The sequence below is a fragment of the Poecilia formosa genome, unplaced genomic scaffold (assembly GCF_000485575.1).
Source record: "Poecilia formosa unplaced genomic scaffold, Poecilia_formosa-5.1.2 Scaffold120, whole genome shotgun sequence".
Taxonomy (NCBI): domain Eukaryota; kingdom Metazoa; phylum Chordata; class Actinopteri; order Cyprinodontiformes; family Poeciliidae; genus Poecilia; species Poecilia formosa.
In genome coordinates, this window is record NW_006800059.1 from 40,621 (window position 1) to 53,801 (window position 13,181).

The following is a 13,181-nucleotide window of genomic DNA, read 5'->3' on the forward strand; positions in this document are numbered from 1 at the left end:
CACACACACACACACCTTTTCAGCTCCGCCTAAAAGATTTCCATAGGCCTGAAATAAAGGCTTTCCATGAAAAACAGTGACTTTGTTTCCACTTTGTAACTCATTTTCCTGGACGATTGGGGTTACTGCTCATTTGGGAGACTCATTTTTGCCTGTATTCTTCTCAGATGTTTTTCCAATATTTATATGTAATCATATTTTTTATTTGGTGAAGTGTGCCAGCAAAACACAGCAATCACATGATGCTGCCACCACAGCACCTCACAGATGGGATGGTGTCAGGCTTCCACATTTCCCCCCCAAATCATCACTATTGCAAAAGATTCAAAGATACAAGAGCGCCACAGCGCTCAAAAAACCCAAACTATGACCCAATCGCTGTCACTCTTTCCTCAGGAAACTGAGTCAGCTTTATTAAAGCAGCTTTGTCTCTTTCAACATTCAACTAAGAGTATAAACATGAATTTAAACCCGACCCCTTCAGCAAAGATGAATGGCACTCCCTGTCTTTCAAGAATGGGCTTTTATACACAGGCTCATCTAGAAAAAGGAAACTGCCGCGTAAAGAAAAATATTATGGTGGAGTGGCCTTGAGGCACAGAGTGCTGGACCAGATGGGGAGTTTTACTGCAGAGCCCTGTTTTTTTTCTTTGCCGTATGCAGCGAAGCTGTTTGTTTCTAATGATCTAACGTAACCCAGGGTGAAGTTTTAGGATTGGCCATCAGGGGGAAGATGAAAACAAGCGAGAAATGATTGATGCTTGCCATCTGGCCCCACCATCATGTCCAGACAACATTCTGTTCCTTATAGCAGCTTTTCCTTTTTTTTAAAGCAATAAAACAAACTGTTCAGTTGCAAAAACAACAAGCATTAAGAATAACCTTAGGTCACTAGTTAGTTAGATAAAATGCTGTCAAGATTAGAAAATATATAAGAAAATCCAGATAATTTCCCTCCAATGCACTGCAAAAACACTTACCAGTTTCTAGTGCAAAATTACTGCTAGATATTGAAAGTTCTAGTTGTTATGGATAAACTGGAAAATATATTTACTCACAGGACATTTAAAGAACAGTATAAAGCTAAAATAACCAGACGTACATTTGAAACTTAAGACTCAAAGGGCTAAGTTATGATTAATTAGCATTAGCTTTTGTTTTTTTCTAATTTTAATAAATAGACCACTCAATCACCGCTGTCTGAATAAAGTATCATTTTCTTCTTTCAATCCGCTGTGCTCTAAAAACTGCAGCTCAAAAAGGAGCTACAATTAAAGTTAAAATTTTCAACTTTCTTGTTTTTGGTTCTTCCAAATACTTGTTTGGCCCCACAAACAAGGAATTGTACCTTTTAGGAGTAAATGACCAGCAGTAACATGAGAAAGTCTTGGCATTTTTACATAAGTGCTTATTGTGCAGTAATAATCAAAAGTTTGTCTTTATAATGTAGATTGACTTTATCAAGCTTTTTTCCAGTGTTGGTTCAGTACAACGTGGCAGAGGTTTAATATATCGCTAACATAATTTGCACCTCGTCACAGTTTGTTTGTTAGCCCCTTACTGTTCCAAAGGTAGGCTGCCAGCTGGTTACTACACCCTTTGCCTCGTAAACTAAAGTTATAAGCATGACTCAAAGTCCTTATATTGCTCCAAAGTTGATGTTCTTGGGGATTAATGGCAACATTTAAAGAATAAGCTTGCTTGTGTGGTCGCCTGGACACAGAAAGATTCGAGTTTTTCTTACTACTAAACTTAAAAACAATCCAGTTCAATAAAATGTTCCAGAGCGAACGGCTAAGTCATTTCAACGTAACCAGCAGCTGTGCAAAGCCGATTATGTATTATTCTACCTCACAAGTGTTGTTTACATGTAAACAAAAAAAGCCAGCATCCTTCACCTGAGACTGAACCTGAATCCTATTAGTACCACCATGTTGTGTTCACACCATATGCGAAGACTGACGCTCTGGTATATTGACTGTTTTTATAAAGAAAAGACAAAGAACATCTCAGAAATAAGCTGTGCAAGCTATTCATGGTGTTATTAAGGTTGGTAAGGAATCAGGATTTGATTGTTGTGTCTTCCTGGTACTCTATGTGCATTCCTGACTTTTGGGAAATTAAATTTTTATTGCCATATTAAAAACAGGAACAAACAACACTAAAACATCTGCAATTTGCATATTATGGAAGTTTTCCTAACATATAAAGGAATATTGTTACTTTAAAATGTTTTTTTTTAAAGTATAAAATTTATACCTCATCGTCCTGCTCCCTCCTGTGTGCCTCCTCAGCGCGTCGCTGGAGATCTTCTTGAATCACCCGGGCGTATTCAAAGTCCTGCTCTTCCCTGTGCGAAAGGAAAGGAAATGGCTTCTTATGCTCATGATTTACTAAAACAAATAATCTGATCTCAGAGCAAACACACTGCATGTGGGAAATTCCCCACAATCTCTTTTTGCAGCATCAGAGCGAGTTGAGAGAGAAGCTGGAGTGACTTACATTTGCCTGGAAACCTGTCTGAAGAGGGCGCTCTGCTGGGCCCGCTGCTGCTCCTCCTCATGCTGCAGCCTCCGGGCTACCCGGATGTCATTTTGCACCAGTTGGTTCTTCTGGATATTGGTGGTGTAGTATTGCTCAACTAAAGGCAAAGAGAACAAAATGTATACCAATATAAATTGGATCTGCGTTGATTTGGACTTTAAATGTATATATGTATATGTAAATGCAAACTATGACTGTTAAGTAACAGTACACAACTACTGAATCATAGTTCAGTGCAATCAAGCAGCTCAGTTACTTGGTATTGTGAGGCTTAGCTATGATTTATTTTAAACTTACTCTCCTGCTCTTGCAGGCTGTGTGCCAACACTCCATCCTCGAGCACAGCAAAGGTCTGGCAAACTGAAACAACAGACACCGGCAGCACTTCAGTGTCCAATCAACAGTTGTTAAATATTTAGCAGCAATAAAAGATGAATTATTAATATAAGATTTAACTAAACCAAATGCACAACCATGTGGGACACCAGTTGAAAAGCATGTTTGGATTTACAACTTCCTATTTGACTAAATCAACAAACTACAGAAAACTGAAGTGAGGTAATTTATCGAATGCCATGGTAACTATGGACAATGTTTTCATAATTCAAGGAACATAACATAACGATCCAACATGAATCCATTGAATTAACGATCCAACATGAATCCACGATATATCATGCCGATATGTACATGATATATCGGCATCAACAGTGACGTCGGATGATGTTAGTCCATTTTTAACACTTCAGTACCGATAATTACAATTGTGCAGATTTTAAAAACAGATTTTATTTCAATTTTACTGTTGTTTGTGTCAGCATTATGTGGTTCTTTCTTCATGAAATGGTCAGAAAAAGATCAGTAAATATTGATTATAGCTTAAATATTCATACTGGATATCGATACTGGCCCAGATTTTCACATCGGTGCATCCTTACATTGAACCTTATGATGTCAGGCCTGAGACTAAAGTGCATCGGATTCAGCAAGAACAGATTTAAGATGATCTAATATTTGATTAGCAACAGGTTTTTCCAACACTTAAGGCATTTACAAATATGATCGATACATTTTAATATAACTAAATCAGGTTTCAGTGCACTGGTTTTGCCTCCTCTATAAACGTGACGTTTTCAACAATCTGAGTTATTCTGCTTCAGATACTGATTATACCACATATATAGTCTATTTTTTTATTTGCTAGTACCTTGTTGACATTTTTAGCATTGTGTCACATGAGCAATTGAAATGGAAAAATAAACTCTCCAAGACTCTGGGTCACTTCAGGATGACTTGAGAACAGCTTTTTATTTTAATAACTGCTTTTCACACAACGACTAAACAGTGCAGCTATCATTTTTACATAAATTACAGTCTAAGTAGATTTCAGTGTCTGTGAAATCTAGATTTTAACAAGGCACAGACTTTTAATCAAAGCACGCATGTGGTTAAAATTAGTCCTCATCACTTACTTCATAAAGAGGTGTGTGCACAGCTGTTTCTCAATTTAAAGCAAGAATGTTTTGCTGAAAAACTCAAGATTCAAGCGATTGGTAGCAGCAGTGGACATAAACAAATGAGCATGCAAAGCTTGTGAGCTATAACCTGCTGCCTCTAAAACAGAAAGTGTTCTGGTTCAACATTTAAGGCGTCTAGGCAAACAGAGTTTAAATCTTATTTCATGAAGCTAATATCTGCTGCCCATGTGGTAAACCATAATTTATCAGCCATTATGTCTCCGTTTTTCCCCCTTCATGCACAGAAAGACATGACAGAAACTAAAACACAATTTTAGACAGCCTGAGTGTTTACACATCTGTCAAACAAACTGAAGAGTAACTCAAATAAACACACAGCACCATTGTTGCGTTTCCTTCCTCTCAATTTCTAAAGCTCAACAACTCTCAGTGATCAGATAAAAATACCAAACAAGCAACCAGGTTTTTTAAAAAGTAGAAGCCTTTTATTCACAATAAAGGCTTTGAAATACAAAGCGAGTTGCAAATGACACGACTCACTGTGAGGGTAATATACTGAGGTTATTATGCGCAGACAGCAGGAGCCATCTGTGCAGCTCGCTCACGACTGAAACATTCAAGAATTTGACTCCTTCCACACTTGAAGACTGCTTTACTGCCTTTATATTTCTGTGCGCTCCTCAAACTGCCTGCTGTGTTTTTAAACTCGACACTTACTGACAACAGTGGCCCAAAAATGTTACTATAATTCAGAAAACCAGACACATAAAACCCCAAAATTACAGACCATACAGGCTGTAATAATGCATAATGGGGGAAAAAACAAATGGAATTTAAAAAAAAAAAAAAGTTATTTGAAATTGAGCATTTTCTTGCAGTTTTTCAGTCTTCTCATACTTTTAAGGTTAAGCTTTTAGAAATTCACTGGTTCTGCTTTTGTTGTTTGGTGTTTTGGTTCCATAAATGCTTTAATTGCTTTCAGATTCTCACTTAAATTACGGGTAACACTTTTCCCACTTTAGCAACCATGAAGTTTCTACATCTGTTTAAGATCAACATGCCATATTTCAAATGTCACCAAGTTTAATGTCCAATGTTTGACACCTACAGTCAGACGATTGTTCAAATAACAGCAGATAAGTTTAGTGATTCAGCTTGCATGCATGTCATTGCTTGTTTGAGATTTTATTTGTCTTTTCATATGATTAATGGAGTGAGACATGGAATAAAATGTGAAAGTTTTGTCACACCATTTCTTTTCTTCCTAACTTTTTCAGATTTAGAAAACATCAGAAGATTTACTTCTTCTGACTTTTAAATACCGCAGAGGAACTCTGTGAACCAGATCAAATCAGGTTTTCATTATTCATCAAACAACAAAGAACTGCTCTGGCGTTAATAACCAGCACAGCTGCCTAACAAATCATTTTGTCGTCGTTCTAACGGTTGTTCTCACAAAGGGCTGTTAGGAATGCCATATTTTTTACCATTACATCCCAGGTGTCATGGTGTTTTCACTGCGTCATTTTTCCTTGCCTAATAATGTCGTGACCATCTAAAGAAGACGGTTAAATGCTCTAAACATATTATGTCCTATTAGTCAAAGATTTATTAGCCGACTCAATCAGAAAATGGGTGAGAGTTTCCTTCTATCGGAGCCACTTCAAAACATTTGAATGAGAGATTTTTCTATTTATTGCTGCGACATTTGACCAGCGTAAGAGCATTGACGCTTGTTACACCAGACATCCTTGATGTTGTTAGCACAAACTTTTGTTAGCACATGTCCAAAAGTCTGTGGAAGCCTGTTTAAGCTGTTACATCCTTTAGGATTATCAGATAGATAAAAAGGTCACAACAGAGAGTTATTTACTTGAAGTAAATATCCTCTAAAGCCCCCAAAGGCAGGAGGATGTAAATTATTCACCCTATTATATGGAGGATTGCAATAGTTGCTGATCAAGTGCTACTGAATACACAAAGCAAAACTGATTTTCTTTTTTTTTTTTTTTCTTGCTGTAGACTAGAAGGAAGTTATATTTTTGTAGAGCGCCAGCCCAGACACCACTAAGCCCTGAAGGGGTCAGTTTACACCAAAAATGAAGCCCACTTGCCCCTGGAAGCGTCAAACTATCCCAACGAAGACATTCATTGCCACTTACACCTGTTGTGGAGCTTAGGGGAATATCCGCTAAATGGATCTCCAACCTGCATGTCGGCGAGGGAGGGGCTGCATCTAAGTCTCGGCCTCATCCGGCAGGGCAAAGTGACGGCTCGGAACAGTTCCCTTTTAATTCCAGCACAGACAGAAGAGCTGGCAGATGGAGAGACGGGGGGGAAAATGGCGCGTCTTGTCTGGCATGAGCCTAAATGAGGGTGTGGTTGTGTCTGAAATGTAGTTTAACTTGTTTTTCCTAACTCCTTTAAAGTGTGGTCACATTACGAATTGTGTGCAACAAAGACGGCTGAACAGGTTTAGAGAAAGGAAGTGAGGCATTCAAGCCTGATGGTAAAAGAAAAAAAAAAAACATATGTTCAGCGCAAATCCAGGGGCGACTACTGTAAGCTCCTTAACAACGGCTTCTAACAAGCCTGTCTGTTTTCTAAGAGGATAGTAAATCAGAACGCACACATTAGGTTGCAATGTTTATACACAAGAGGGTAAATGTTAGGCACTCTACTGTTGGATAATTACTGAACAGGAAACTATGACCTGCATGATTTGTGATGAACAGCTTCAACCTACTGAGGAGAGCTGACAGAAAATCATTCAGGACAAAATTATGCAGATTATGATAGGCATGCAGCTCCAGGGAGCAACACTTCACACACACACACACACACACGCACACACACACACACACACACACGCACACAGTTTTCTTCCATCTCCATTGCTACTTGGATAGCTGCAGCTGTGAGAGCCTGCCAACAAAGAAAGCAGCAAAAGGAGAAAATGACAAGGGTTCTATTTTCAGCCAAAATGTCCCACTGACCGCCCACGCACTCTCTCTCTCTCCACCTCTCTGGACCGCTCCGTCTCTCCTCGCGTTTTCCTTTTCCTGCACAAGTTTTACCCAGAGACAGCTCAAAGCGTCTCGTGGAGAAATGCTCCCGGAGCGGCTCCAGAAGTGGACCTCGCTGTCGTTGAGAACAAAGGGAGGTGAGGGGGGCAATGGGACTGGAGGGGTCAGCTGGAGAGAGTGAAATTAGGAATGAGTGGGAGGTGGGGGAATTCCAGTGGGAGCTGCGTTCCCAAAGCACATCAGGGCTGTGTCAAGAGGAGCCAGAGGAGAGCCAAAACAGGAACAGATAAGAGGGGGGCAACGAAAACAAAGAGAGCTGACTTAGCCAAGACACTTCTAGTTAAAAAAAAACACAATGTAGGTGAAAAGGGACAAGGCTCTTGGGAGTTCCAGCAACATCGAGATGTTAACCAAACAAGCCCGGTGCCAGCAAGTTCAGGAGATCTGCCTGGTCAAAGTGGATAATAACATGCAGGGTGAGGGGTGCAAATTATCCTGAACAGACATACTGATTTACATACTGCTATTGTTCCGCTGACAAGTTTATAGATGCTATTACATGCTTTGTTTGTGCGTTTCCCTCGGCTTGATTAAGCATGAAAACTGCAGAGCTGCACAGAGTGGCCTTTGTGAGTGGAAACAAGAGTGGAGTGCTGAATTATCTCCCCTGATAAAAGACATGCAGGCCTATTCCTAACCCATTCATTAGTGTGGACATGCCAAAGACAGAGCCAACCATCTATATCCAAGCCACAGCTCAGAAATTCCTAACCACTGACTGTTTTCCTATTCACAAGCAACCAAGGGCAGCATTTTTTGGTCTGCAATGTATTTTTAAATACTTTTGCAGCAGTATTAAGTGACTCGACTTAAAAAACAACAACAAAAAAACATTTTATTTCTCTGTGATTTATGGTTTGTAATTGGTTTGTAAATGTCCATGGTCATCCGATGCATGACCATGGACATATTTGACAAATAAAATCTGAAACGTTTGGCGCACATTTGTATTCTGCACCCCCCCCCCCCACTGAATACTTTATAAAACCACATATCAATGCAATTAGAGCAAGTTTTTTCACATCCACAGACAACATATAACAAAGCCCTTTCCTAAATTTCTCCACAACTCTGGGTTTTATTTATGGGCAATAGATCAATTTCATCAATCAATTAAATATTTGGTTTATGAAGATTTAAATTCCCCCTCCCCCATTCTCGTGGCTCCCCGTGTTCAGAGTGATGTCGGCCCACCCAGCTCCCACCGTCTTGTTTCACAGCCGGTATTTATCTGGACTTTGAATTCAGGATAACTCCCAGAATGGTGATTTGAACATATGTAGCCATTTCTAATTTCTTTGTTTTGTTTTAAAAAAAGGCAGTGACAGAAAAAAATTGATTAAAATCGGATGAAAATTGGTATGAAATAAATCTGAGCTCTTATCACATGCCTACATGACATACTTTACAGATTTATACTGAAAGGATTTTGACACTTTTTATCAATATGCACAACTTTTTGTAAGTCTATTGTACAAAATCCCTATAAAATACATTGAATTGTGTGGTGGTGACATAGCAAAATGTGAAAACACATCAAACTGAAAAGCTACTTTACCAAGCCACCATATATCAGTAAAGATAACTAAAACAACGAGGACACATGAGGATCCTTGTGTATTTTGCATTCAAAGCCTCGAGTTTTTCAGTCATTTCCTAATGCTTATCTGCCCTCAGCATACCAGCGATGTCAACGACAAATCCAGTTGTGTACAGCAGAATCAGTGAACCTTTGTGTGGAAAATTCCCTCCTACTCTAAACCACTGGTATCATCTTCTTCCTGCATAGATGGAGCCAAAGACTCAACCCACAGGAAGTCTGCACTGCTCACTGAAATGAGTCAAAACACGGCGCTATCAGGAACACTGAGATTTTTCTAATGAACTTGACCTTTGGGCTGAATAAAGAGTCAATTAATTGACATTTAACAGCTACAAAGGTTCACTTGTTTACAAAAGATAGTTGTTGAATGTTTCTTCCAAGGATTTGTAGAATTTTTTTTTTATTTTTTCTGATTATAGGTCACAGTTTAGGAACAGAACTTAAAATTTTGTATGCTGAAACTTTTAATTCAATGATATTGATGTCATTTAAAGTTCTTTCAATAACTTTTCAGGCAAGCAGCTGTTCTGTGATACAAACAAATTCTGCTGACATACCTGCCAATTTATTAGGCACATCTAATAAACTGTTTTGGTTAACACAAATAGCAAGTCACCCAGTCACATGGCAACAACTTAATGCATGTTGAGCATCATAATAGTCAAGGAAATGATTTAAGTGACTTTGCACATGGCATGGTTGGTTTTGGTTTGAATATTTTAAAAACCGATGATCTACTGGAACACACAACCGTCTCTCAGCTTTACAAAGAATCGTCTTAAGAATATATTTTAGGACGATTGTGGATGGAAATATGACACAACAGCTGAGTTGAAAGGAAATCAGGTGGACTGGTTCAAGACGATAGAAAAGGTTTGCTGTGGCTCAAATAACGACTCATTACAACCAAAGTACGCAAAGCAGCAACTCTGAAAACACAACGTGTTGAACTGGGCGACAGCAGCACGGCTCCACATCTAGTGCTACTTCTGTCAGCGACGAACAGGTAACCGAGGCAACAATTGGAGAACATGGAACGGTCCAATGAGTCTTTATCTCCGAGTTTGGATTGGACGCGTCCTGCTTTGAATCCATTTTCAGGCTGCTGGGGTTGTAATAGTTTGGGGGATGTTTTCTTTGCACCTTGATGCCGACTGAACATCCTTTAAACACCATCTGAGCATCAATACTGTCAGAGTACAGATCTCCATATAGCTACTTCCAATAGGATAATGCAACATTTACTCCATGTCATGAACAATTAAGACAGTTTTGACAGCAGAAGTGTGTTCTAGCGAGGAATGCAATAGTCTGCAGATTAGTAACAGAGGCTGGTTTCTTACCACACTGACTTCTTTCCAGCACATACTTTCCATGCACTTGTGGCTCTATCAAGGCTGGAATTATATATTTCAGTGTGTGTGTGTGTGAGAGAGAGTGTGTGTTTACCTTCTTGGACACGTGGAAGGTTGGACTGGTCGATCTCCAGCTCTGCCATCTCTGCCCCCACTTCTCACTCCTTCATGGTGTTTTAGAAGACCCTGGCACATCACAGAGGGGGGTGTATTGTGTGAAATAATGAAATGAGACTCGTGGCAAAACAGAGAAGTGAAACATTAAACATTATGAAAACACTTGAGTAACACAAGAGTACAAAGACAAAAAAGTTTAAAAAGCAACAACGGTTTTATCCAAGGCATGATGGTTAACAAGGTTTTAAAAATAAGCCACTGCCACACTGAAAAATGCTTCCTAATACTTGGGGGGTTTTAGGGAATACATCAAGTTTTGGTTAAATGAGTTGGATAAAGAAGAAGTAGTGTAAACACTGCTGTTACTAGCTGGTCATCGTCATCAATGGAACCTGTACTTTCGGGCCGGTTTCAGGTTTGCAACAGTGTAAACAAATATGTCGGCAACGTAACAAGCCAATAATCGATACAGGTAAAATTATAATAAACCTACCAGCTTCCAGCTCGCTGCCCACAAAGGCCGCAGTGTCGTATCTGTGTGTACACGCAGCTTATTCAACAAGTACCCAACATAACAACGAAGTGTCAACTTCTCCAAGCTCCGCTCAGTCCCACCTTCCTTCTTCTTCTTCTCCCTCCCTCCTTCCTTCCTCCTCTTCCTCTTTTGTGGATCTCAGCAAATTATCGGAGCTGCCACCAGCGCGCCTGGCCGTCTCTAACGCCTGTGGTTTCGGTGTGAAGCCCTCGGGAAAGCGGCGGTACTTGACCCCGACAGAAACAAAGAGGTGTCGGCTCGGTGAGAGAAACCAGAGGGGACAAAGTTTAGCCAGCAGTCTGTGGGGCTGTTCCTTCACAGCTCCTGTTCGGCGGCGGCGGCGGGGGCGGGGGCGGCCATTCAATGCTGCCTTCACGTACACCTCCAGCATCCGAATCTCCATGATCCAAATTTGATTTTGCCAACACTAGCTTGACGCTTTCAAGCCTGTTTTTATTAAACACCAGTGAATATTAGATGCGAAAAAATGTGAAATATGTTTACTAAACAAGCTTAGTCGACAGAAACAAGTGAACCAATCACCGTAGGTAAGGGTTTGTTTGGTTCCGACACGCATAGCAATAACGTTTTTAATTGTTTTGCTTTCAGTTTATAGATATCTTTCTCCCAGCCGTCATCACCTTTCAGATGGTTGTCACTTATTTATCTCGCAATTAATCCAAATGATCCAGTCACTCAAATTTCCTTGGAAGAAGTCTGAAAGTTGAGACGTTAAAAACCTTTTTTCACTTTTTGTTTAATCTTTATATGTCATTGTGAACCTTTTCATCATCAAACAAAACTTATCTAAACCCAAACGGTGCCATTTTAGAAATAGGTGTCATCTGAGAGCTGGTTAAGTATAAACTAATCTCACATTTCATGCAGAAATTTTAGAAATGTACAAAAACTGACTTCTTTTCATCCGTGCTATTCGGTCCTACACCACTGATTATTTAAAGCCTGTAAGGTTTCAGGCCATGTCTGTGGTTTCAGACTAGGATATTAAAGAATCAAAGAAGAGCGTCAGTAAAAATGTCAGCTTTACCCCCAAGAACAAATATCTTGTCTACGGTAGTTAATGGCTTCCTAAAGAAAACGTTGCCCTCTAGTGGTTGTTGTAAAATCAACAACCGTGGAAACGACTGGTCACATGAAAAAATAATCTTACGTAGAAGTTCTCCATCGAGAAAATAAGAGTTATCCGTTTTCTAAACAAATTAATAAATAAACGAGTTAACTATTATGCTATTGAGCTGCAATGACTCACAATAGTATATAGTATTTCTGATCATTTCTGACTGAATTTAGATTCTATTACAGAGTAACACCAAAGAAAATGATAAAGGCAAAGCATTTTATTTTAGAAAGGGAACAATTTTTTTCATTTTCTTCTTTTCTTTTCTTTTTTTTTTTTTACAAAATACACAACACCTTTTTTTCAAATGACACAGGATTTAACGTCAACAATTTAATTCAAAGTATTTGAGAGCTGTTGTAAGGACATAAACCATTTATTATAAGGTAAAAACAACAAGCACTGCCACTTTAAGCAACCATGTTAGAGTAGATGTACATAATAATAAGTAGCAATCAAAGCAAAAAAACAAAAAAATGGATATGATTTTATTTGAATTTATTAGTATCTTCAGGGAATGAATCATACAATAGCTGCTCATTTTGCTACACACATTCTGTGTATGTTTGCAAAACTACAGCTTCATATTTAATCTTCTGGAATTTGTTGAAATAACTGTAAAATATAAATTTTTTGACTTGCCATTTTGGGTAAAAAAAATGCCCTATGATAACCATAAGTTACCTTCACAAGTAGGTAATAAAGTCGGTTACCTACTAGTGTCTGTACAGTTTTGCTCCACAAAAATGGGATTTGGAGACACTCCTTCTACTACATAAATAATTTCATAAACGACAGAGACTGTGCCTGGCATCCAAGTAAACAGAGAAAAATACAAAGTACGTGTCAAAGCAAAACAAGACAAAAAACCCCCATAATTAATGACCTTTGGAGCACAAAGTTGATGGATTATGGAGCTCAGAGGCAACAGCAGTTTAAGGAAAAACAGAAATTAAATTAGTTCCATTCTCCAGTCTCCATTCTTAGCATCATCTTTATCAATTTGTGTTTGACTCTTCCGACATTTACTGTTTCTCGACTAACTGTTTTGCAGAGCATTCAGCTTTATATAAAGTTCAAATGTCAGAATTAAAACAAATTAAGTTTGAACATCCACAGGCACACATGAATATAACATCAAACATAGATTTAAATTTTCAACCAAGAAACAAAGCAAAAACTAATTGTACCAAAACTGGTATTTAACTTCCCAAGCATAAATTTAAATGTTGCCTCTTCAGCTGCCCACAAAATCAGAAGAATGTTTGAATACTTAAGTCATGCCTCTAGTAAATACGGAAATTGCAACCGCAGGTGGAAAATGT

At 38.8% G+C, this 13,181-nt stretch overlaps 1 protein-coding gene across 5 annotated transcripts in view; it reads right to left on the reverse strand.

Moving 5' to 3' along the window:
* LOC103143999 (coiled-coil domain-containing protein 50-like) overlaps positions 1-11,079 on the reverse strand; it is a 21,086-nt gene extending 10,007 nt beyond the window's left edge. For 2 of the 5 annotated variants that reach the window (XM_016675706.1, XM_007560744.2), the window contains exons 1-5: positions 10,677-11,079; positions 10,161-10,252; positions 2,842-2,904; positions 2,503-2,641; positions 2,260-2,350 (exon numbers count right to left, since the gene is read on the reverse strand). In XM_016675706.1, the coding sequence (XP_016531192.1) occupies positions 2,260-2,350; positions 2,503-2,641; positions 2,842-2,904; positions 10,161-10,209 (342 nt within the window). In that variant the 5' untranslated portion in view covers positions 10,210-10,252; positions 10,677-11,079. The remainder of the gene's footprint in view (positions 1-2,259; positions 2,351-2,502; positions 2,642-2,841; positions 2,905-10,160; positions 10,253-10,676) is intronic. The other 3 variants (XM_007560745.2, XM_016675707.1, XM_007560746.2) reach the window with 3 other exon arrangements.
* Between the last annotated feature and the right edge of the window lie 2,102 nt (positions 11,080-13,181).